The sequence below is a fragment of the Haplochromis burtoni genome, unplaced genomic scaffold (genome assembly GCF_018398535.1).
Source record: "Haplochromis burtoni strain Fernald_Lab_line unplaced genomic scaffold, NCSU_Asbu1 Contig_28, whole genome shotgun sequence".
NCBI lineage: Eukaryota > Metazoa > Chordata > Actinopteri > Cichliformes > Cichlidae > Haplochromis > Haplochromis burtoni.
The window spans coordinates 3,034,706-3,060,634 of NW_024582389.1; the positions used below are offsets into that span (position 1 = coordinate 3,034,706).

Genomic DNA, 25,929 nt, shown 5'->3' on the forward strand with positions numbered 1-25,929 from the left:
TAAAATGTATTGCTGCTTTAAACCCCTCAGCAGTTTCCTTGAATAATATACTAATGCTGAAACGTGAAATAGGGCAGAGATGTTAAACATAAGGCCAGGGAGCCAGACCTGGCTGAACAAACGATCCAATTCGACCCACTGGAGGGCTTTGCAAAATGTGAAACATGAACAGAGATGAAGCATCTGTGAGCAGTGAGGAGCAGTGAGTTTTACTTTCATCTGAGAGTCTGAGATCTGAATCTTCATTGATCTTAGAGCCTCTCTACCTGACAGGCACCCTGGCATGCCATACTGCCATATAACACCTTTTTATTTTATTTTATTTTATTTTTTATTTACTGCAAATTTTGTATGAATTAATGAAAGTGCTTCATGTTCAACTTTCATTGCGTTTTCTGTTTTCTTTATGGCTTCATGTGTTACAGTTTAAGCGTAAGGAGTCTGTGTTGCTGTCCTTGGACTTACACTAGAGTCCGTGACACATATCAGATATGAGATCTTAGGTTCCTGATCATCATTTTAAAAAGCAGATAGCTTATTAATTGTGAATATTTTCAGAATGTGCTTATTAAATTTCCTTGCAGAAGAACAGAGTGGGAAAAAGAAATATGATGAGTTTCTTTGCTATTATTACAGAGATTATTAGAAAAAGGTTTCAGTGGATGGAATTGGGCTTGTATGCGGTGCGCATATTAAAATGACTTTCAATCCTCTGTAATTCAGTATTCATCTATAATAATCATGCAAAAGATTGTCCACAAGGTGTCAGTCACGTCCTGCCTACATGCGGGTGTATTTGGGCCTGGGTCTGGCTTTCTTCACATTCTCTACAACGAAATATGGCATCTCAATAATGTCACTGCGTGGTGAGAGCGAGACTATTTCTGACTTGCTGACGAGCACTTCCGTGTCTGCAGAGGCAGCCTCGGCTCTTTTACTGATGTGTGCTGCTTCAGCGAGTCATTCGGTTTCCCTTCTCATTTGGAATAGTACAATGAATATGGAAACCCAAATTTTAATCAGACACAGACACGGTGTGTTTAATCTGTCAGAGGAGTGTGGGGGGTAACGTTAACCCATATTGTATTAATTTGATAAACTGTGCCTTTATTTGTATAAAAGGAACACACTGACCTTCTTAACTGACCAAGCATAATTTGATATTTAGCCCTGAGCACAGCCCAAAGAAACTGGAATTTAAGAAAAAGTGGAAGACTTCCTTTTTTTCTTTTATCATCATGTGGGATGATTAAAAGCTTCATGGGTACATAAAGTTCAGCTTTTGTTGTCTAATGTTCCCAGGGGTGGTATAGTGGGGAAGTTGTTTACACGGCTGCTCACAGCAAGACAGCTCTTGGAAAAGCCGAGGCCTTTCTGTGGGGAGTTTGCATGTTTTCCCTGTGCAGGCGTGGATTCTCCTTCTTTTCTAGTTCTCATTCAAAGTGGGCTGAAGCAGGAGGAAACGCAGGGGACAAATTGCAGGAAAAGAAAGGACAATGGTTCCATATGAGGTTAAATATTTGTGCTGATTTATACTTTAACTTGTCATCCAGCTGTAGATCTTAGATATTTTATCAGCGAGCGCAGACAAAGATGTTACGGTCACAATGACAAACAGTCTTAATATCTAGACCCCTGGAGCCATCACAGGGCTAATGGAGAAACATACAATCTTTTCTGCCCACATTCACACCTATGGCCAGTTTGGACTATGTGAGGAAGCTACAGTACCTGGAGGGAGCCCACACAGGCACAGGAAGAACACGCAAACTTCACACAGAAAGGCCCCAGCAGGGAACTAAGCCTTTCAAGCCATTCAAGCCTTCTTGCTATGAGAAAACAATGTTAACCACTGTTCCACCCCCATCAAACAAACTAAAGATCAGGCTGAACATGTCCTCTATTATGACTTAATATAGCTTAAAAGGAATGAGCTTGGTTCTGCTTGATTTAAATTTATCAGAGCAATACTAATATCACTTGTGTTTAATGTCTATACCAACTTTTGAGTGTTCATTATGTCACCCAGAGGCGCTGTACTTATGGCAAATGACCCTGTGCTGCCATAAACCATGACCTCGGTTAAACATTTTGCAATAAGTTTATGTTCCCAGTTTCAAGCTTAAAGTCTTATGAAATAAAACAATCATGTTGGTTTTGTACATTATCTCTCCATCATTACAAGAAGGGGTGACAAACTGGGGCTGTTAGGCTTTTATTGCATGTCGCTAACTTATAAACGTGAGCTGTCCTCAGTTTGTCAGTTAGATCAACGCCTCACTCACAATGTCTGTTTTCAAAAAAGGTGGGTTGGCGATAAATGCTCAGCTTCAGATTTACAAAGCAAGACTTTCAGACCAACGGGTGACGCCATGTTTTCAATTTCCATCTTTTAGATACAGACTATGAATAAACATTATATTTGTTAAACATGTGAACATTATTTTATCAGACTATAGGCACTTAGCCTGATACATTAATAAGTTGTCCATCTCTTTGAACAGCCTTATAGAGATGTTAGCATGCTCTAAAGGCCTAATCTTTCCTTTTAATACAGCCTATCTATCCATTTTGTTCCATTTACCCAATTCAGGGGCACAGGGGTCTGGAGCCTATCACAGCTGTCATAGTGTCAAAGGCAGGATACAACATGGACAGGTCTCCAGGCTGTCTTTGTGAGGAAGCTGGAGTACCTGGAGAAAACATCCATGATACGCATGATTTAGTGTATATAGGGCATTTTCAAAAGTTCGGTGTGGAACATAGATTCATTTTGACCAGCAGAGGTGAAAGAATTCACCAGGAAGTAAGGCGATAAGAAATCAGTGATTCAATGAATAAAAAAGAGAAACAAAGTAACCATGTTTGCCCCACTGACTGGATATTTAAGCAGAAGTGAAACTCATTAAACACGGTAAACTTTAAAACCTAAACTATTTTGTATTGGCTGAAGTGAACCAAACACAAAATTTGCAAAATCTCACTGGCCTGCTGTGAACACAACTCTCTCTCTTTACGTTAACTTACACAGATATGGTTCCATTCTATTAATTTAACCTTTTAGGCAATGTATTTGCTTTGCATCTTTTGCGTTCACATCAGTGGCAGATTATTGGAAACAGTTCAAATGGTGCCCGTACAAGCCTGTGCAGCATACTGATGATTCAGACAGTTTTCACACTTGTGTCATCTTTCACCCCGTGGCCTTGTGGGTTCAGGTTTTTCCTTGATTTTTTTTAAAACTCTCTGTCTGTATATATAAGCTTGTAGATGCGCCCCATTGTGATTTTCTTTTCTTCCGTTGAGCTGACTGTGTCAATCTATGTGGGAACACTGCAGCTCCCATCAAGCTGGTTCTGGGTTGGTTGGCTTCTACAGCGGTTGTGCGTTCATACCTGTGTGGAAATCAGGGGTTTTGTTTGTTGGCTTGTTTAGGGCAGGAAAGCTCTGCCTATTGTAAAGCTGGTTTCTCTGTGCGTTTCTCTGTCTGTTGTTATGTTGAACAAGAATGTGCCTTTTGTTGATTTCTGTGCAGTTTTTTTTATGGCTATTGTGTGTCAAAACAGTGCAATATGTGCATTTGTATATTGTAGAATATGCTGAAAACAGTTGCTTTGTAAGTTCTGGATGTTTATTGTTTCTAAGTTCAAAATTGACTATACCTACTCATGGGAGCACTAAACAGTTAAACGCCTGTTTTAAAGCTTTAATAGAAAATTAAACTCCTTGTAGCGGTGTAATTTAGAACATCACGAGATTTAGCTCAGATTTGGAGTAGAAACAGAAAGTTAGCGAAAAGAAATGAACTGACACCTTCTATCCTGAGTATTTGGTTGACTTCTTTGACTGGATGGTTGAAGGAAATGTTTTTTCTTCTTTATTTGAGCTGCTTGAAGGTAGCACCTTGGCCTCTTAGAAAATGTGAATGGCATTTTTTTCCAGTACTTGCTGATGTACTAAGAGGATGTGATGCATGCATCAAAAAGAAGTTCATTCCAGGCGATAGGTGTTTGTCATTCTGGTTTATTTTGTCCATAAGAAGAAAGCAGGCAAAAGAACAAAGTGTCATGGCTCCTAGAATAAATAAATATATTATAAGCCACCACTAGTAAAAAAAGTCTAATGACAATTAATAAATAATTTCTACAGAATTTTTAAAATGTTTTTCTCTGTGTTCAAATCATCTGCATGTAGTTGCACAAAATGTGTAGTTTTTATAAAGGCCATTCATCCATCAAGCAAAGGAGATTCTTCCTGTTAAAAAGGGGTTTTTCCTTCCCACTGTCACCAAGGCTCTTGGTCGTCTTATTATGGGGATTTATCTGTATTAATGTAGAGTCTTTATCTTACAATATAAAGCATTATAAGGAAACTGTCATTGTGATTTGGTGCTATAGAAATGTATAAATATATAAATGAAATTGAAATTCTGAACACAGTTGTATTCTTGATGGTGCCTCCACTGTCAGTAACACTGTTATACCTAATATCTACCTTGGGTTCATTTTGTCCTTCGGGTCATGATGAGTGCGCAATTTGGCTTCTCAGGAGGGCAGTTTTGGGTCATCTGAGTTCACTTGGGGCAACCAAGGCTGCCTAGATGGAAAGCTGGGATTACAAGTGAATCCTTTGCCTGACTACAGGGGTCCTAAAACTTCCCAAGAGGTAATTAAATTCAAAGGTATGTTATGTTAAAAATTGTACTGTGCACATGAATGACAGATTTGGTTTCGTGATCTACAACTTGATTTAATTCTGACTTTATTTCTAGGATGCAAATACAAATGCAAAAAAAGCACTTGTGCACAATATTCGTAACCCTGTCTGACACGCTGAAATCTAACACGGTACACCCCCCCCCCCCCCTATTGCATCGTTTTACAGACCATCACGTTCCTGAAGGGAATGTGACAACCTTTTTGCAGAAACGTTGTGTATGATTTCTCTAGTTCTCTGTAGCAGGGAAACCCCTACAAGACACAGTACCTTCCAGCTTTTCTGGATCTCGCCTGTGGCTGACATTGTGCCATTGTGCCCATTTTTTCTGGTCCTTTGTATTTTATTTACAACATTCTCTCTATCCCATCCTACATTACCCAGATTCACCGGGAGGGATCTGCGCACAAAGAGCGCGTAGCCAATCGTTGGGAGACTCTGGTAAATTTCGGCCAATGCCCGCGACCCTCTTATTTACATAGAGACGAGACGATCCAATCGGGAGTCAGCACAGAAGTGGATTTTGACTTCTCTGCCCAATGGCTGCGGAAGGTGTAAGTTTTGGGGGAGTGCATATAATCAACATATTATCGAAGGTGCTTAGATATTGATCCCGTATTTCGAGGTAGTTCAAATTCACCTATCTTGGCCCTTTGGCTTTGACCTTTATTTTGCTCGGTGGAGAATTATTGACGCATAAAATGCCGAAGAGAAAGGTGAGTGTCGTCCCTGCGTGCAGCACACTTCACTGTAGTTTTTTCGAGCTCATGCAATCGAGGAAAAATGGGAATAATATTTTGTGGCGACGTCGAGGCAGGTGAGGTGATGCCAAAGTTTGAGGAAACGTCTTTTCGACTGCAGCCTTTCACGCGTAGGCGTTAAACACCCACTTATTAATAACGGATATTTTATATGCGACATTTTGGGGCTTTTTTCATTATAAATCCTCGTGTTCATCCCAATGGCCGTTCTTGTGGTCGTTTCCCCCCCCCCTGCCACTTCCCTGTCCACAGTGCGCACCGGTGAATGTTAGAGCCGCTGGATGGATGGACGCGTAAATCCTGTTGGAGACGTGCGCTGTGATCATTCTTCTGGGCGCATTTCACTCATATAGAAGACTTGTAGATTCCTAATAATGCGTGATATATGTAATATTAAATAAACAAATAAAATAAAAGCCCTCCGCCTCCCTGTCTAATTTTGGTTCTCCGGGTGGTGATGAATATGGCAGGCGCCACGCAGAATGAACGAGCCCTTAGCCCCATGAAGAGAAAGGAATAAAGGGGGGGAAGGATCAGGGACAATCGCCGCTGTGTGAAAAGAGGCCGTGGCTCTTATCTGAACAGGACTGCACGACAAGCTCCTGTGCATTGTATCAGCGCATACATGGAAATTGGCTTTTCTGTCACCTAAAAAAACGGCTATTGTCCTCGCAGATTCGCCTTTGAGGACAGAGAATGGGGGGCCTCTAGGGGCGGAGGTCGGCCACATGCAAATGATGCAAATAATGTGAATGTCAACCTGCGAGCTAAACCAATATTTTTTTTCGGGTTTTTTTTTCATGGTGGGAGTGGGCGCGCTTCTCGCGTGCGCCGTCCCTGCCTACCTGAAGCCGGGAAATACGGTGTCCATTAGGAGCAACAAATGACGCCCGTGTTGTTAGTTCATAAGCGCCCTCCCCCGAGTGAATCGATGTTTATGGTCCATTATTCTTTTTTTTTCTTTTTTTTTTTGCACGTAAGCAAGATGCCTCCATTAAAAAAATGGAATTAACCAGAGAGATTGTGGCATCATCATATATCATCATCACATAATGTGATTTGCATCTGTGGAGAATTTTGGTCACGTGTGATGGAAATTGTGCTTTGATTATGTGAAACATTAAACAGTGGTTTTTATTATTTTTTAAGACCATTGATTTCTGGGGGAAATTATTTGAATCCTTTTCTCAAGAAGGATTAAATTTAATTGTGATTACATTCTTCTTGTCATTCGGCCAGAATGAGAAAAACCCTCCTCCATCATAAAATCCTCAAATATTATGATGTAAATAATATCTGAGGATTATTTTTTTGTAAGTAATCAAAACATGCTAATTGTTTCAGCTATTGTTACAGATGTGTTATACCATGAGTAGTAAGTGATATTTCCATTAAGACATCCTGGAATCCGTTTTGGTTCACAGAGATAATTCACTTGTGCATGAGAAAAATTAAATTTGAACTTTTTTTATATGTTCATTTTATTTCCTGTAGTCCCCAGAGGCTCCTGAGGGCAAGGAGGCCCCCAAAGTCACAAAACAGGTAGACGCTTTGTGAGTGTGTGCGCTGTGTGTGTGTGCGTGGCAGTGTTTCCGCGTGCTGTGTGGAGTGTGTATGAGTGAAAGAATACTCACATGAGGAGTTAATGATTAGGACACGTGTAACAGTCACCAAGTAGATCGTCTCGAGAGCAGTTGGCAAAGGTACAACTGATATCTCTTTCTCTCTCTCTCTGTCACTGTCTCTCCCTCGCTTTCTCTCTCTTGTTGATCATTTGTTGCTCCGGTAGCCCACCAGAAGGTCAGAGAGATTGTCAGCGGTAAGTTTCACTCTCCCCTCTCTCTGTCTTCACCTCTGTCACTGTCCACTCTTTCCTCTCAGTGTCAACCCCTCATCCCGCCGGGCTAAAACATGTCACATTACCAAGGCTCTGAGTAAAGTCCTCTCGACCTTTATGGATTTCATCAAGGCAATCGCCAATTAAAAGAGCTCCATAAATGTGCTCGCAGAGGACTGGCTCCTGGCTTGGTATGCATGTCTACTGTCTGTTGTCTTTGCCCATTCTCAGGGTTGTATGTTGCACAACTTGTTGATGTTCAGGGCTGCATGACTGCCACCAGTGGTGTTATGAATTCTGTAATCATGTGGATGAAAATAAGTATTTTCCTTGATGACGTTATGCCTAATTTGTATTAAGCTATTGATTGTGAATGGCATTTTAAAACAATGTTATCTGAAATATAGTGTTATTTTTATGTGGTCTAGCAGCCCTGCCGTGCAGTCATTGTGTTTGTGTGTGCGTACTTTGCATGTTAAATCCACCGGTGCTGGGTCTTTTTACCCCGTCTATTTGCATGTGCTATTGAAATCATGGGTATCAAACTGGCGAAGAACAGGCTGAATTCTCTTTAATTCTTTCATTTGAACAAAATCTCTTTTTGGCATATGTAGTCAGTCTCCTCTAATTACACGTGCAACACAATTTGTAGATAGCAGTTGTTCGTTAAAGGCCACAATTTAATTCTTTCTGATTCAAGCAACCTGTCAACATCTAGACATACTTTTTGGCTTTGAAAAGTTTCTCAGCACCAAGAAAAAAGAGAAAAAAACCTGAGTTATTAATGCATTCTCTGCCTCTTTCACACTTTACGCAGTCATTTAATAGCTTTTGAGGGGCTGGTTCTTCTCTGTAAGTTTGACACCCTTGATTTAAACATTAGTTTGACATTTTGAGCCTATGTAATTCTTGCTAAGGGTTTCATGGGAAATCTTTATCACTTTCATCTCTCATTTCTGTATGCTAGATATGCTAGCAGTTAGCTTGGCTTAGCTTAGCATAAAGACTGGTAGCCAGTCTTTATGCTACCTAGGCTTGTCCAAAGGTACAAATTAACTACTTGCACCAAAAAAATGTATGGTGTAAGTTCTTTTTTTTTTTAAAGGGTATGTGATACCATGTCTGTGTAGCCACAAGGTTGGTTTGTCTACACTGCAAGCTGTGCGTGCCTCATTCAAGCTAACGCCAAGTAGACTGAGGTTTAGCTACAGTTAAAGTGCCTCTTATCCTTTTATTTTCAACTCTAAGTCACCCTAGCAAACAATTTCTTAGCTGTAGCTTTACTTTTTAAATTGTATCTTTAGGCAATTTGTTACTAGCAGGATTGACCCTCTTCAGCACAGTTTGTCTTAATTCAAGCCTTTTTATTTTAGATCTCATGTGCTGTGTCAGACATTTCTTGAGCAAAACAGAGATATTGTGAGAATAAATCACATGATTTCATTTCATCACAGCAGCGTTACTGTAGCTTGTGGCTTCAGGGTAACATGGTCCACACGCAGCAGTCTAAAAAAATGGCCAGACTTTGCTCCCATCTGATAAAATCATTGCACAGTGGTCTTAGGTCAGCCCACATCTGATATTTAAAACCCATGGGAATATGATGAAAGCCCATGGGTTATGAAATATGGTGCAAGTACTTAATCATTATCAATATTTGGGCTACAGTAAGATCAAGTGCAGACATTTCAGTCAGCAGGCTTTGGGTTAATCTCAGTGAATAACTCTGTACAGCAAAGTAGCTGAAACTGCTTTCAAAGAGCAAAGAGAAAAGAGAACTCTAGATAATATAGATAAGAGCAACGTGTCTTCATAAACTCTGAACCATGAATCAGTTCTGACAGGATTTATTTATTTATTGTAATTTTCAGAGACCTGCTCCACCCAAGCCTGAGGCCAAGCCCAAGAAAACTGTCGTCAAGGTGAAACAGATTACACACACACACACACACACACACACACACACACACACACACACACACACACACTAAATTATTTGTAATAATTTGCAAAAATCTGAGGAAATTGGCTGCCTTTTAGTATTAGTTTATATGACTGTCCAAAGCTGCTGGATTGGAAAAACAAAACACAAACTGAAAGCAGGCTTAACTGTGATGAGTGTGTATGCAATAACTCAGGCTATTTTTACTTAAAAACAAAGAAATGGGGGGTAGCTCAAGACTTGTGTACATTACTGTACTGTTACTGAGTTTTTACAGAATCACATCACTCTAGCTTTAGCCTTATTTATATTAACTCCCAGTATATTCTGGAAGATTATATTGGTTACTTCACGGCCTTGCTCTGAGCTGACATCTTAGTACTTGCCTTGAGATCCTTGGGCAGATCCTTTGTGTCCTCCAGGGGCCTGGCTGTAGCCTGAAGGGGATAAAGCATTAACACCCCAAAGCTCTGGAAAGGTCATTTTCTGAACCACTTATTTCCTTTAAGATACAATATAAAATAGAGAAGTCCTTTCCTGGTTTTAGTCAAGTTTGATTTTTTTAACTGTAACCGCTGTGTATTGACTCTTTGCTGCCCTTGTGAAGCTTTTGCAATGCTGATTTAGAAAATGTTACTATAATTACCATTATATGCACATTATGTTATTCTCACTTGTTCTGTGCAGAAGGTGGTAGATGATAAGGGAGCAAAGGCAAAGAAAGGTGGCGCTAAGGGGAAGAAGGAAGACGGTCCTGCCCAGAATGGAGACACCAAGGCCAATGAGGTATGAGGAGGGGAAAATAAAAACATGATGTAATTTTTAAATAAAATGTAGGAAAATTCTATTCAGTTCTAAAAATAATAATCTTTATTTCCTTATCCTGTCAATTTGTGTACAAACGAACATTAATTACAACACATACGCCACACGTCTGTTTTTGCTCACATGGATATACCCTCACACATAAACACACACACACACACAGATCTATGTGTCTCGTCCGTCTGTCAGTGTGTCTTCCATCAGAAGCACGGCTCCCTCCATGATGTCAGTGAGAGGACAGAGTGAGACAGTCAGAGTTAAGGGTATGGTTGAGTGTCTCTAACTGGTCTTTGGTATGTGTGCTTGGACACTAACGTGCTGCTAATAGTCGCGTCTGCGTTAACAGGGAAAACATTTACTCGCTGTGCTTTGCAGTGCTGTGTTTATTAGAGTGTTTGGGAAACACAATGAAGAAGTAAGGATGTCCCACTTGCTCTCTGTGTGCAGTGAAGTGGGTCTGACACAACTTTTTCCATTAGCAGGAAGGTTAGCTGCTGCTCACAGAGCTGCAATGTGAAATGTGCTCTGGTTCACGAACAGCTGACTCCACTATTGACCAGAGGGGTGTAGTGGGAGGTGAGATTAACGGGTTACCGAGCTATGTTTAGCTTTTAGGCAGAGTTTTCTGTGTCACTAGTGACTTTCTTTTTACCCGGCAACATTACCGTGTTTGCTTTTTCTAAACTCATAACCTTTACGTTCAGATTTTCAGTACACTTCTCAGTACAAATATCTGCTTGAGGAGTATATTTTGTATGCAACCTGTTGAGCAATATCTTACTAACACCACCATGAAGCTCAGCTTCAGCAGCCCAAACTGGGCGTCACGGTGTCACTGGAGTTTGCATGCATTCAGCTGGTGATGCATAAAATGTATGAATGTTTTTATGCTTGGCTCTAACCTGCTGCTAATTCTTCTTTGTGCTGCAACTAGAACCCAGGTGAGAAAACCGATCAACTGCATTTCCAAAATGATTATAACTAATAAAAACTAATGTAGACGTTAAAAAACATTTTAGTTGACCAAAAAAATAAAAAAATTAAAACTAATGAAAACTAAATTTTGTAAAGTTGGAAAACTAACAAAAAAATATAGAGAAAATATTCTTAAATGTAGTATTTGTTTCTTTAGCAAAAATATTATTACAACTCACCTGACGAGGCTTTGATGAACATGTTTACTGGATGTCCACAAGACTGTGAGTCAAAACATAAAATAATTATAATAAAAGTTTAAGACACTCCAACTTAATTAACAAAAATTAAACTAAAACAAAGCATTAAAAACTCAACTGAAACAAAAAAAAGAATGCACTCTGGAAACTTCAGCTAAATTACAAATCATAATGAAATAAAAATAAAAAGTAATATACAAAATACAAAACTATAACAAATCTGTACATTTGCAGGTTGTTTATTGACAGTTTTAGATGAATACAGTAAATTTGATTTTGATATAAAGTGATTTTCATATCTTCTTCATTAGGTTATGGCACAGACTGAACAGACTGTACCCTGACCTTTGTTTAAAAGTATTCATTTAAAAACATCAGAGCTGTGATGCGCAGTTGTTACGTTTCTAACCAACAACAGCACAGCGAGAGTGCCAGGTATGATTATGTTTCTGCTCTGTGCGCTTGTGATGATCACAGATTCCCAAAATTATCCTTTTTCTCAGCACCTCTGTCGTCTTGTTTGGTACAATGTTGCATTGCACTGTTTTATAATCGGTGCTCAGTCAACTGACTTGTCTCATGTGCCTGGGTTAACAACAAAAGTTCTTAACCACTATTGTGGTACCTGTTGCCTCTGAGGGTGTTAGGTTTGGTCAAACCAACTAACACAAAGAAAACCTGGCTGTGCTGAACTTAGCTCTCAGAGGAGATCGCAACAAAATTATTGCTAAGTCAGGAGAGAATGTAAAAAGTAAGTAAGATAAAATAATTGTGCCGCTGCAAAATTTTAGCTTGAAAAAAACGAGTGATGAGTTGAGCTAACAGCTTGAAGCTCCTCATTGGCAAATGAGGTCATATGTTACCTTGAAACTCATGAACACCGACCTGCCTGACTTTGTAAATTTCTTATTGAAGGTTGACTTCGGTCGAATCGCAGTACTGATAGTTCTGCTTTTATTTACTGGAGGTTTGAGAGGTCCATAAATAGAAATCAGCCACTGCTGGCAGTAAGTGAGTAAATGTGGTGTTTTGTTGGGGAAATGAATTGAGCCATTAAAGAAAGAGCCTGACATTTGGATAAATAGGTTGCTTTTACCTTATGAAAAAAAAATGATAGCACTTTCTCTGTGTGTCTGTACAGTACAAATGAAGCCAGGCTTAGCTTAGCATAAGCCATTTTTACACATGAACAATGGGAAGAATCAGGCTGGGATATTTCTGACAGTTCTTCTTTCTGACATGTAAACCACAGCAGGAAACAGTCAGCTTCAGATGCATCTACCCTACCAGAAATACTCCATGTGGTTTAAGGTGATGTTCTGCCTGGATAGAGCAGTTTGTGAGTTTGTGTACTCATATGCACCTTTGTTGGGAGATGTCATGAAAAGTTCAAAGCTGCAAAGTGGATGTGTTTAAACCCCTTTAAAGTCTGAATGCCCATAGAAATATCTTGTTGGTGTGTTCAGGTGAATCTTGACAACTTTGGATGGAGCTAGGCTAATTTTATTTCTGTATGTGGCTTTTATGCTAAGCTAAGCTATCTCCTGACTGTAGTTCATTTCTAGCCAACCACCTGCTACTTCTGGCTTAATATTCAGCATATAGTCATAAAAGTGTTATCAAGCTCATAGATGGCCTTCATTCAAGTGCTGGAATAGATTGTTTACTGATCGGGAGGTTGGTAGATTGATCCCTGGTTCCTCCCATCTGTAACTTTTTGTCAGTATAAGCAATAATAGGCTACATTTAAGAAGTGCAGTCTAAAAAAAATGAGTGGTACAGCATTACAGCTTGACCAATAAAGTATTTTTAAGACCGATACTGATACCAATATTTGGTCATTTAAAAATCTGAGATAAAAATCATGATAAATAAGTCAAAATATTTTTTTCTTTAACTTACATGAAATATATAATTTGTCATGAGTTGTAGGGCTGCGGCATATAGCAACATCCACAATAATCCCGTAGTATTATTATTATGTAGTAGAAAAATGTCATATCGCAATATCTTGCTTATCTTGTCATAAATGACTCCAGCAAGTAATGCTAGCTGCACTCCGTATGAGAGGAAAAGCAAACGATGGGTGGAAATTACTGACGTGGTTACAAGGGGTAAAACTAGGACTGTAAGAAGCTAATAAAAAGCTTTGTTCAAGATACAATAGAGAAAATATTTTACATTTTTATTATGTAATTTATTTTTAGTTACTGTTAAAGTAAAGCGTTACGCAATTATTTTATACTTAAAATGTCCGGTGAGGAAACTACTTAGGCACCTTGTTTAAATACTTCAAACTAGGAAGTGTGCCATCAGTGCCAACGGCTCATTGGATACAAAGGATGGAAAATGTAGAAACGCAGCTGTCTGCAAGCATCAATAAAATGTAGTTCAGTATTGTTTTTTCTCTATCGTCAGAAATATCATAATTATAGATTTTCTTGAAATTTTGAGGAAATATCACCCACCCCTTATCTGTAGTTATTTATTTACTCATTTACACTCTGCTCAACTCTGCCGTTTGTTGTGTTTGTGGGGTTCCAAACATTTGTTGCCAACTTGGCAGTTGCAGAGTGCTAATAGCTGGGCAAACCGTGTTCCTGCCGTCTGTTCTTTACTTTTTAAATTTTCATTTATTGGTTGTCATAAATGTCTATGCTGATAGACTGGTAAAGACCTAAAAAAGACATGCGCTAGACTGAATGTAAAGAATCAAACAAGACTTCTAGGTAAGAGTTTAAAAATATGACATTTATATAGCTTTTATTTTACAGACTTAGCGCAGTCTCACACCCAAGATGTGACCTGATGTTTATCCTTTGTTACACTCAATGTTTAAAGACAGTATGACAAAATGCAAGAAGACTAAAATAGAAACTAGTTATTGGCATCCCCAGCAGAAAACGAGGAAACAATACGACAAAAGTGAAATAAATCAGGTGCTAATTTAGCTCAGTGGTTGGGGTGGCTGCCAGGCCAAAGCGGCATCGAAATAGGTTTGCTTTTGACCCGAGCCGCTTTGGTGCATGTCCTACCTGCTTCTGTGAAAACTATCTAATAAAGATGTGAAAAAACACATTAACTCAACTTTTAAAATATTTATAAGCCTAGAATTTCTACACAGACAAGCATCCCTATAACTCCCTGTAGTTGTTAGCAAAACCATCCATTTAACTCATCTGGAAAGCCTTTTACTCTACAGACAATAAACCAAAACATTAAGTGATCTTTATGCAAAATAAGTTTGGATCTACACTGTTTGAAGGGTTGGTTACCACAACTCACTGGTTGGGTTTTCCCCTCCGTGTACCTCATTGGCCCTCTTAAGTCTCCTGGGGTAAATAATGGCTACACCTGCATGTGTGTTTTTCACCTCCAGGTAACTGAAGCAGCAGAAGAGGCGACCGAGGAGAAGGCGTAAAGGCACGGGCGCGTCCATCGACTCGCCCCCTCTGACTCCATGGCAGCAAAGCATCTTTTTTTACTGACGATTTTGTACCATGCTGAATTTTTTTTAGACTTGTGATAGTAGAGATGGACAACCAGCAGCCCCACCTCCCGTATCTTCACACTCCTTCCCCCACCTCCTGTTTTTGCTCCATTCTCCTCCTCCCCCCAGCATTCTGTATTGCTATACTGTATGCCTCTTAGAAGCAGAAAGGCAGAATGAAGTGGTTTTATCAGACAGCTGCAGATGTTCTTTGTTTTGCCCGAAAGGAGCTGTAAACAAGACTTTTTTTAAATCTATAAACCGGCTCTGCCTTCATTCGTAGTTATGCTTCTCTATAATACATCACTTACTGGCACTTTGCCTGCAATCGGATGATGGTCACACCATGATGTAACCCCCTTACGGCTAAGGTGAGCACATCAACAGTTTGGTTGCAGAGCCACAAGAAACCAGTTCCACAGTCACCATGGAGAACATCTGCAGCTTTTTAAAAATCTTACTTTTTAGTCACCACCACTGTGTTTCACATAGCTCCTTTTGTAAGTGTATACTGGAGTGAATGTGTTTGTGAGTCTCTGTGCTTGACTTTGTTTCCTCCCCCTTTCCTTTCCTTTCTTTCTTTCTTTTTCTCTCTCCCCTGAACGCCTTGTCCTGCAGCAGAGTGACATAGCAATAATGAGTGGTGCTTCTGTTCTAGACGGCTCTATTGGCTTTGGACCCTCTGGGCTTCTCTGAGTTTCATCCTGTTGGGAGAATATTTTGAAATAAAAGAAAAAGTTGATGTCTCGTGGGACTCTTTTTTTTGTGTCTCTTCACTCGTTGGTAAATAAAAACATTGTGAAATAGGTTCTGCATTTGGACAGCAATGCCATGTTTTGTTTTTCCCCAGACACTAGTAGGCTGTATTTTAACTGTATGCCTGCACACAGGCTGCTTTTCCTCTCTGTGTTCAGGTTTTACAAGTACTTTTTAACCAACACAAAGCTGCCACTCTGTGTCTGTGTACACTTTTGTGTGCATGTGTGTGAGGTCGCCAGGGGCACGTGGCTGTGTTAAATACAACTGCTGCGTCAGGAAGTGAAAGGTCAGCATTTGCCAGAGTGGTGGGACCAGTGAAAGTGTTGGGTCTCTCCATTGCAGGACAACCTGTCACTCACACTTGTGGGCCTATAGCCTGTTCCTCCCTCTAGCATGTAGAGGTGAAATGATGGCTGGGCAGGTACTGCCACATACTGAGACAAAACTGTAATGAGATGAGCCTCGGTCAACAACATGATGCTTTTTTATCACCATTCAGCTGTTGGATGCTGTAAAAAACAAATATTGCTATAATGTGTTTAAGTGGGAAACACCTTTTAACCCAGTGTTACCCCTATAGGTACTTTGGTGTGCTGCAGTGGGACCTCCAGGTTTTTCAAAAGGTTCATTTAACCCTGGAGAACCCATGGGGTCAGATCCGACCCAATGGGTTAACAAGGAAAACAAGGGGGCAAAATTGAACCCAACGGGTTTCCAAGGGTAAAAAATATACATAAAATTACTTAAGACACAGAAAGGAGTTTGATCAGCGCACTTGCCCACAAAGAATCAATGGGTGCAATGTATCAGAAAGTTCCAACTCTGTGCAAATATGTCCTTCTAGTGTCCTTTTTTGGTCACATTTAATTTACAAGTTCATTTAATACATTGTTAAACAACAATGTATCTATTTTCTTAACCACTTAACCAGTTTAGGGTTGCGCTGCCAACTCCCAAAAAATGATTTTTCACCTTCAGTAAACATGAAACAATCATTTTGAGTAAAATGAAACTGAAATATATACAATAAAAGGTTTGATTTATTCAAATGCTTACCTAACCATACCACTTTATTTATAAAGTGCTTTAAAAAACAGCAGGGCTGACCAAAGTGCTCTAAAATAATCGCAAACATAAAAGACAAACACAGGACAGAGAACCCGAAACACTAAAGAGCTGTAGAAGCTGAATGTACACCAATCAAGTAAATCTCTTTTGAGCAGATTTGATTAATTTATCATTTTACATTATATAAAGTTATGTGGATAATTTACATGTGATTAAATTAGTTAAAGCATTTTGACCAGAATTTTATTTTCAATGTATCCCAGCTGTCATGGGGCCAAAAGCAGGGCACATCAGCCCAGGAGCTTCTAGATGCAAGGTTATGGTGCAAACCACTCAACCACCCTTAGTGATCTAGTTTTATATTTTGTTATTACTTTTAAATTGTTTATTTACCCTTTTTTTGACTCATGTTTCAGGTGGTTTTATTAGTTTCATTGTCAGCTGTAGCATCTTTATTTACTCAAATATGCAGGGAATTTGAAAGTGAGACAATTTCAGAAATTCAGAAAAAGTGTAGCAATGCAAACACAACCCTCTGTGAACGTAGCAGAGTCACAGTATTGTAAACATGACAAGTCTCAACAAAAGTAGTGAAAGATTTGACCACTATAATATTTATTTTCACGTTTTTTTTTTTATTATTTTTAATTATTTTCATTGGGGTTAACTAAAATGTTTTATCACACCTAGTTTTACTTAACCTTGATCATGACACTTAAAAAAGAGCCATTGTATTAACCCACAGAGCAGACCACTGAATCCAGACTAAAGATATGAGAAAGGTTACGTGGCTGCAAAAGTACTTAGCTGAAACTTCTATTTTCTAGCTAGTGAAGACATCAGAGTCCTGATTGTCTGATGATTGTCTCTAGCAGGGAAAGAGTGTTGAAGCCAAGTAATTTTCCACACCTCACAGGATTTTTAAGCTATCTGGCAAAGTTTAGTAAAGGGTGTGGATAAACAAGTATCTCTGTGTGGACTGTTGTCAAGATAACCTCAAACCATTTCAGATCTATTTTTTAATGTGATCAGTATTTATCAGTGAGCTATTTATAGTAAAAGACAATCTGTAACTGATTGCATCTTTTCATAACCTTTGACTCCTCTTTGGCCCGTAAAGTGACACATGGTGAGGTTGCCTCCTTGTGGTGGTGTCAGCCCACACAATAAACTTAGTCATAAGGGTTCAGGTCAACCGGTAAAATACAAGTTAATGATTAGGCTGAAAAACCCATAACTGATCATCTAAATATTTTAAGTATTATTTTAACTTTTTTTCTGTGCTTTAAAAAATATATACAGAATTTGTTGGTCAAATTACACCCAATCAGTGAAGTCCACGGATGGACAGTTTAATCTGGCCTGATACGATGCGCACATTTGGAAGAGAAGATCGAAAACTCTGTCAGGGGAGGGTCAGAATACTAAAGTGGATTTTTGAAAAGCTCAAATATTGCTTGTTCCTCTCAGAGTAATCGTCCACCCACCTATCTGCCAGAATGCTTTTGACATGGAATAATGGTAGGTGGTGTAGCCACTGGTGATGAGAACACTCTCTGTTGAGTTCCTGTCCATCTGGCAGCCTATAAATGTTGTATTATTTGTGTTTAACGTTGACAAAATGAACCCATAATTGCCAAACGATGCAACATAAATGACAAAGTTGTGGAAAGTGTCGATGCAGACCGAATTTGTGTGCGTTACACTTGATTTTATTTGAGTTACACCTTGTTAGTTTTACAAATAGAATGGCATTACTCTGTTTAAAATAGACAAAAAAATTAAATTGACTCTTAGAAGCACAAAGCCTTATAGCATCTTCCCAGATGCACTGTTGATGTGTTAGATTTGAAATAGTTTATAAAGAAGAAATTAAAATGTAGAGGTGATATGTTTCTGTACTAGTGTTAATCATTTGTGCAGGTAGACTGAATTATATGCAACTGTAAGTGGGTGTGAATATTTCAATTTAGCTCAATTGTACCACATAGGCAACTTCACACATGTAGGCTATAGATATGAGTGAAAAGAGAAAAAAAAACAGAAGATATGTGGCAAAATATTTCGAAAAAGAAAAATCCAAACTGTTGTAAAATGATCTGAAACACGTGTGGTGTGTATTTACCTTCACTTTCATTTGTGTCTTACTTGCAGCAGTAAACATTAAATGTGGGAAATAAGATTAGACCAGGAGGGGTTGTTTGTCATTGGTGACGTGGCTTTTAATAAAACTATAATGCACGTCCCTTGCACACATATTATTGTGAGTTTACTTTAAAAAGTAAAAATTAACACCAAAGAGTTGCTGTTCCTTTTTTTTTCATTCACAGCTGTCACCGAGGCATCCTGTCGTGCATTTCCTTGATAATACCCCTTGATGTGTGTGCCTTGTCTCAGTGTCTCGGTTGCCATTAAATTGCTGTAACTCACGGGGTTTCATTCATTAAGCTGCATTCCCCTTCTCCAACCCTTCCCCCATTTTATTGCCTGGTAGTATTTGGAAGAGAAATGGACGACTTCCCCACCAAACGGCTCCCTGAGAGAGTGGGTGTGTTAGCTAGGACATCTTATTACACAATAGCGACAAAGTTACGACAAGCGAGACCAGCAGCAAGAACACGGAGAGCTGATAAGAGAGCAGGCAAGCTGTGGTGTTTGATAATAAAAAAAAAAATAATGATAAACTAAGCTGAAACGTTTGCTCGCCTGTAAATCCCTCTCAAACACGGGAGCCATGTTCTGAACCCGCCAGCTACGAATATACAGAAAATAAATATGGCAAGAATTAGGCTGTGGTAATCCGCAATAGACACTAAATGACAGAGGAATGGACTCTAATGAATAAAAATGTGATAAATGCCGTCTAGTTACAGAATAACAGCCATTCTGCAGCAATGTGTCCTCTCCTTTAGCAGGCTGCCATTTCTACCTCCCCTCGACGGCGGCGTACATGAGCCACAGCGCCTGTATTCTTCCGCAGAGGGCTTGCGCTTTTTCCTTTGAGGGGGAGGGGGATTAAAACAAACATGCCTCCACGGCAAACCGGTCGTAAGTGAAATTCGCCCCAGCCGGCGCTCAGTACAGCCACAATTTAGCCATTCGGTCTTTGTTAAAGGAAGGCGGTGTTTGGCGGGGTGAAGCCTTCAGCGCGCACTAATTATCGCTCCGCGGAGGTATACTCCCGCAGCCGGGACTTCGTGCGAGCGAAGCTGAATGGAGGCAGCCTCTTCCTGGTGGATAAACAGTGACAGCTACAGGGCAGCCACCTAGACCCACCACACAGGCTCTGGCGCTGCCCTGGCAAACAACACCAAAATGGCTTCAGACAGTACACACATCGCGCAGTTGACTTCTGGTGAGTAAAGGAGATCGGAAACTATGTCACGGTCGTTGTAATATCCCCCCAATTTCCTCGGTGCCCTCTTCTAACGCAGCTCCCGTCCTCTTCTCCCCCTCCAACCATACCAGAACTGTACTTCCTAATAGCCCGATTTCTAGAAGCTGGACCGTGTCAAAAAGCAGCCGAGGTTGGTGTTTTCGCATTTTAGGAGAATTTATAATATGTCGGCAATTGTCACGAGGTGTAATTCTGTATTTTTATGCTATTTTCAGACCCTGATAAGGGAGGTGGAGGAGAAGGAGGTAAGCAGTCAGCAGCACGAGAGAGATGCTTCTCTCTGCACTGTACTTTGTGATGTTGCTTTGACTCTGATTTACCATTTACTGTTTTAAAACATCACCTGTAACGTCTATAAACTGGATGATCACGGTCCACACTGTTTTTCCACCTCAGCTGCTGCCCAAAAGGCTGGACTGGACGGGGCAGGAACACCCCGGGACGTACGAAAATTTGGTAAGGGTGCTGTATAACTGAGGAAAAAGTTTTTAGAGAGCAAAATAAAAATTGAATTTCCCGCAATTTTTAAATCAGGTGGTGGAGCACAAACTGAAGAAGGACTTTGCAGGGCGAGTCGGCTGCAGGCTTTAGGGGGAGGGAAGCTGCTCTTTTTGGAGCACTTACAAGGGGCTCGGGTCCCAACCTTGTGTGCGCCACGGTGTGCGAGTTTGGTGGCCATGCATGTCCAAAAGGTTGCGAGAGTTGTTGGTGAAAAATGTGTGTGAAATGTTGATACGTCATGAGTGTTGTGGTGTAGGAGCGCCAGGATCCGGAGGAGGGACTCCCTGCGCCACGAGCCTCTAGGAGAGAGAGAGAGATGGAGGCGCTCTTGTCCTGCAAGAACCATAATTTGTGTGCATGGGTTGAAAACACACAGGGGGGCACAAGAGTTAGAAAACAGGACTTTTTTTTTTTTATTCGTGGGGAATATAAAGAGTATAGTCAGTATAGCCGGAGTCACGGCTCGCCCCCTGTTCTTTGAGGTTGTTGTGGAGTGGTTATTTTTTATTTTTTGGGGAGAGGGTTGTTTTGGTGCGAGCTCGGACGGAAAAGCAGAGGAAGGATCAGTCGGTGTGAAGATGCGAGGTAACGTTCAGCTTGATGTATTATAATCGCGCTATTAATTGGAGCGCTTAATTGTCATGTAAACAAACGGGGCTTTCGCCTGAAAGCGGCGTTTTTACGCATGGGGGCGTGGAGTGAATTCACCATCCTCTTACATATTTGTTTCCGAGTCAGACCTGCTAAAAGCGCGCACTCCCCGTTATCTTTTTTCCCCCCTTTTTGTGTTATTTTAAAAGTTTTATTTTAATACTGATTTTAAAAAACAGCGACCTGGTTAATCTACGAGATAATGTTTGTGGGGGACGATTTCCGTCTTCACGTCCCAAAGCACACACGGAACTAGATGGCGTAAAGTGCAGCTTGATCGCCATGTAAATGTATAGGTTTAAGAAATTATTGACAGCGTCGTTCTGCCCGCTCGTATGAGTGTGTGTGTGTTTTTTCTTCTCTCTTCCTGCTTGGCTGGCTCGCTGGGCTCTCCGTTCCTCCTCCTCCCGTCCCCAGTCTTTCAGCCTGCCTCCAGTCTATTGTGCATAATTTCCCGTATTAAAAAAATACTGCGGAGGGGTTTTAATTATTAGACCAAGCGGAAGCAGGGAGGTTAGAGGCAGGAGGGCAGGATATCGGCTGGATTTATTTATTTATTTATGATTATTTATTATTTTTTTGTGGGCGTTTGTAGTTAGATGTCAAGGGGGGGGGGACGCTGTTAAAGAAGGGGGTTGGGCATCAATGAGGACTCAACAATGATATTGTAATAATTAACGATATTAATTGCGGCTAATTAACGAAGGCGGATTCATTAGATGTTCGATTGCTTTCGTGTCGCATTTCAAACTGATCAGGAAGACGAAGCGCAATGAAATACGGCCGTGTTTTTGAGTGGAAGTGGAAGCCTGCATCGTTATCAGCACAAATGTGTTTAGACTCATTTATTAACGGATTAATTGTCAGTAATAATACACTTTAATGAATGCAAATCTATGTCAGAGGCAGTGATGCTTGAGGTGAAAGATGTTTGTAGGGCTATGAATGGAAAGCAGGATGTTTATAATAATAATAATAATAATAGCAATACTAATAATGATTATATAGAGGGTAACTTGTAGTGGTGTGGGGCCATGTGCTTTGTGATGGTGCAGCAGTGGTTGGGGGAGTGTTATCCATTACCCTTCAGAAGGAAGGAAAATGGAGCAAATTGTTATTGCACATCACTTAGTTTAGTGTGTGTGTGTCAGTTGTGGGTCTGCGTGTACCTAAGAGGGGCTGATATGTACTTAGAAACACTGATCACGTCTGTGAACCAGCAAGGATGTTGAAAGCAATTAAGGGGTCATTAATTGTGTGTGTGTGTGTGTCACAGAGACAGATAAAGGAATGGAAAAAGTGTGTGTGTGTGTGTGTGTGTGACTGAGTGGAATAATTGTTTAATTTCAGGCTTACGTGTCTGAAACAAAGCCGATGACTGCACGTCTGATTTGAGTGAATACATTTAAACCGATCTGGCTTGCTCCAAGTAAACACACTGCTGCATGCTGCATTATTCCCCTCCGTGTCTCGCTTTCATCCCGGCTGTATCGTGCGTGCCATTCCACTCATTCAGGCGTGCATGTTTCTTTAGAAGTAGGCCACGCAGGAGGGTCCCCATGTGTCAGTGGAATCAGAGAAGCTGTGTGTTTATAACAGCGTAGGTTTCTGTGTGCTTCATCCTTATGTTGCATGCCACACCCCCTCCATCCCACCACCACTGTTGTAGTGCGTATGCTGCTGGGAGCCGCACCATTTAGAAGCCTTCATCTTTTTCATTTTAGTGTATAAATACGTCTCCGGTTGTATTTTTATTTCTGCAGTTTATTAAAAAAAGGAGGATCTTATCTGTTATTTTATCTGTTATCGGTTTAGTGTGATTTCTTCTGACACACTCAGAGAGCAGAGGGGCCTTTACTTGCATCCGCATTTGTGGAAGTGGCCTGGATTTTTCAGTGTTTCTGTTTGCTGGAAATACTTGAATTTGAAATTAAAGTTTCAATTTCCCTTTACTTTGCAGCCACCGTTTGCCTTCTGACATGTTTTCACCCCCTGATGTGTCCGATAGATTTGTAGATTTTTGTGTGAAAATTGGCGTAGTAATGTGGAACCCATTTGTACCTCCACTGAGACGTTTTCTTTTTCACACCACTGTCGTCGGGTTCGAGCAGCAGAAATCATCCAGCTGGTGGGGGTTTGATGTCTTGACACAGCAGCTTTTGGCAGGAAAGCTCTTTGAGCACATTTCTCTCAGCTTCCTTTTTATCTTTTTTTAAACTCTACCACCCTCCCCCCACTAGCAGTAGTTGTTTTTTGTGGTCATTTACCAGCCTGAAGACAGATTTAATCTGAGTGTATGCTTGCGTTCAGGTAAAGCTCTACAGGCACATCACGCCAGACCACCTGCTGCAGGTCTGCACCAGAGTTTGTCCGCTGCTGGAGAGGGAGGTCCCTGCCAGTGTGCCTGGACTCACCAGCCTTCTAGGAGCTGGCAGACAGAATCTTCTCCGCACCGCTAAGAGTGAGTTCACGTGCAGTGCATTTGCATACTTAAATATACACACGTGCAAAAACACCCACTCGCTCAATGCCTGTGTCTTCCTGCGTGTAAGTGCTGACTTACCAAGACATGGAGTGAATGTATACATTTGCGTGGTTATGCAAATATGACTGCATACATCCAGATCAACATGCACAACACACACTTAACTATAGCTGCGCATGTGCTTATGCATCTGTGCTGTGTGTGTAAATTCCAGGTTGCAAACATGTTGTGTGGAAAGGCTCAGCGCTGGCTGCGCTGCACTGTGGACGTCCACCGGAGCCACCTGTTATCTACGGGAGCCCGCCGAATATTGGTAAGGAAAACAGTCATTTTGGTAAAGTGGGCCAAAATGACTGGGCCAAGTATTGATTTGCCTAAAGAAGTCTGTATGTTTGCACACAGACTTGTGGACTTGTTGTGCTCCACCTCGCGCTTAATAAACATGGCAAAAGTTTCCAAAAATCAGGGGGATGCATCTACAAATAATCCAAAAGCTCCGGCTCCAGACGTGTATAAGAGCGCTGTTTGGACAGTTTTTTTTAACTCCTGGATCTGATGTCAGTGTCAGTGAGAGCGGATGTGCTCAGTACGACCATCTCAGTCCAGGATTATACTTGCTTGTGGAGATGCACATGGACAGCTGTGGACACCATGGATGAGTAGTCCTTCCTGTTCTATTTTTTTCCCCAAGTCCTCTTGGAATCCATCTGAAGCATTCATGCGAATTTTTGCACACTGGTTGCAAAAAACTGCAGGTCACATGGACACTTCTCTACAGAGAATCTCATGAAACGTGACCCTCTATAAACTAGCAGATGCAGCAACTATACCACCGGCATCAGATACAGCGCAGAGGAGCCTTACTCATCTACATTCAAACCTACTGTGTGTCAGGGACAGCCAATCAGAAGAGGGTTGTGCTGCGGAGGATAAATAAGATAAATGAGGATTATTTTGAATGGTGAATCATAATAAGTCCAAGAGTGAAAAGATGGAGGTCTTTTTTTTAAAATAATTCACTTTAAAATATTTCAGCATTCTTATGCTCTATTGTAAAAACTTGTGTCCTTCAGATTAGCAGAAGAACAGTGTGTAGAGAGCTTGATGGAAACGGTTATGCATCGTGAAAGTAGCCGCATCCAAGTCTTACACCGCCAAGCGCAATGCAAAGTGTCGGATGCAGTTGTGTAAAGCACGGCGCCACTGCACTCTAGAGGAACAGAGTCGTGTTCTGTGGACGAGTCCAATGGACGAGTCTGGGTTTGGCGTTTGGGTTTACTTTGTGCCAAGTATAAAGTATAAAGTTTGGCGGAGGCAGGATTATTGTTTTTGAGTGGTTTGAGGGAGCCCCTTAGTTCCAGTGAAAGGAACTCTTAATGCTTCGGGATATCAAAACATTTTGGACAATTTTATGCTCGTAACTTTGGGGGAAAACTTTTGGGATGGCCTCTTTTTGTTCCAACATGATTGCGCACCATTGCACAAAGCAAGGTCCATAAAGACATGGAAGATCGAGTGTGGTATGGAAGAGAACTTGACTGGCCTGCACAGAGTCCTGACCTCAACCTAATAAAACACCTTTGGGATGAATCAGAGCAGAGAATCCGAGCCCGGCCTTCTCATCCAACATCAGCGCCTAACCTCACAAAGGTGCTTGTGGAAGAACGCTCAAAAATTCCCATAAACAAACTCCTAAACCTTGTGGAAAGAAGAGCTGAAGCTGTTATGGTACCAAACTGACAGGATATTAAACTCTTTGCATTAAGATTGGAGTGTGCATGGGAAAGCAGACGAGTGGAGACTTTTGTCAATTTAATGTATATTTAGTGACGTTTACATCTGTACATTCTGTACAGTCGTGTCTTTCCGTACTAACGTGCATGTTTTTCTTGACATCCAGTGGAGACGAGCTTCTGCCGTCGACTGAATGGCGCCTACCGTCTCCGTCAGCTGGTGCCCACGGCCGTGTACACACACATGAAGATGCACAAGAGGATCCTGGGACACTTGTCGTCCGTGTACTGCGTGACCTTCGACAGGACGGGGCGACGCATCTTCACAGTAAGTTTTCCCACGCGCGTTTTTGTTCGACGATGCGTTGGCATTAGCTTGTGAACGAGAGCCTGTTCGAGTCTAATTTCTTGTGGCTGCTGCGCGATTGCGGCGGCTCTGTGTTTGTTTAGAGTCACGTCTCGCATTCTGTGTTAGATTGTTACAAGGTGCCGCTCGCTCACCAAGATGCACAAGCATCTGCGTTTCATGCTGTAACGGTTCTGCTAGGCGGTAATTACTGTTTACCTAACTGTGGTAGGACGCTTTTAC

At 40.9% G+C, this 25,929-nt stretch overlaps 2 protein-coding genes across 11 annotated transcripts in view; both read left to right on the forward strand.

The window, feature by feature from the left end:
• The first annotated feature begins 4,952 nt into the window (after positions 1-4,952).
• On the forward strand, positions 4,953-15,493 carry hmgn3 (high mobility group nucleosomal binding domain 3). Of its 10 annotated transcripts, none has more exons than XM_042219140.1 (7): positions 5,111-5,270; positions 6,972-7,019; positions 7,267-7,296; positions 9,186-9,236; positions 9,944-10,042; positions 10,245-10,344; positions 14,636-15,493. In XM_042219140.1, the coding sequence occupies exons 1-7, from the start codon at positions 5,256-5,258 to the stop codon at positions 14,641-14,643; spliced, it is 351 nt and encodes a 116-aa protein (XP_042075074.1). In that variant the 5' UTR covers positions 5,111-5,255; the 3' UTR covers positions 14,644-15,493. The 10 variants fall into 10 exon arrangements, with proteins under 10 accessions (XP_042075077.1, XP_042075074.1, XP_042075073.1 ...); XM_042219139.1 differs by lacking the exon at positions 5,111-5,270 and adding an exon at positions 5,277-5,432; XM_042219147.1 differs by lacking the exons at positions 5,111-5,270; positions 10,245-10,344 and adding exons at positions 5,277-5,432; positions 11,016-11,022.
• A 4,242-nt stretch (positions 15,494-19,735) lies between these two features.
• LOC102288939 (pleckstrin homology domain interacting protein) overlaps positions 19,736-25,929 on the forward strand; it is a 49,386-nt gene continuing 43,192 nt past the window's right edge. The window contains exons 1-7 of the mRNA XM_005917749.3: positions 19,736-19,928; positions 20,042-20,100; positions 20,186-20,215; positions 20,367-20,426; positions 23,433-23,583; positions 23,822-23,920; positions 25,508-25,668. Coding sequence (XP_005917811.1) covers positions 19,889-19,928; positions 20,042-20,100; positions 20,186-20,215; positions 20,367-20,426; positions 23,433-23,583; positions 23,822-23,920; positions 25,508-25,668 — 600 coding nt within the window. The 5' untranslated portion in view covers positions 19,736-19,888. The remainder of the gene's footprint in view (positions 19,929-20,041; positions 20,101-20,185; positions 20,216-20,366; positions 20,427-23,432; positions 23,584-23,821; positions 23,921-25,507; positions 25,669-25,929) is intronic.

What these genes read in the sequence shown, in the direction of transcription:
- hmgn3 (XM_042219140.1), top strand. An exon ending in CCAAGAAAACTGTCGTCAAG is followed by an intron (nt 9,237 to 9,943) that starts GTGAAACAGATT and finishes TGTTCTGTGCAG; the next exon opens with AAGGTGGTAGATGATAAGGG. An exon ending in GAGACACCAAGGCCAATGAG is followed by an intron (nt 10,043 to 10,244) that starts GTATGAGGAGGG and finishes ACACACACACAG; the next exon opens with ATCTATGTGTCTCGTCCGTC.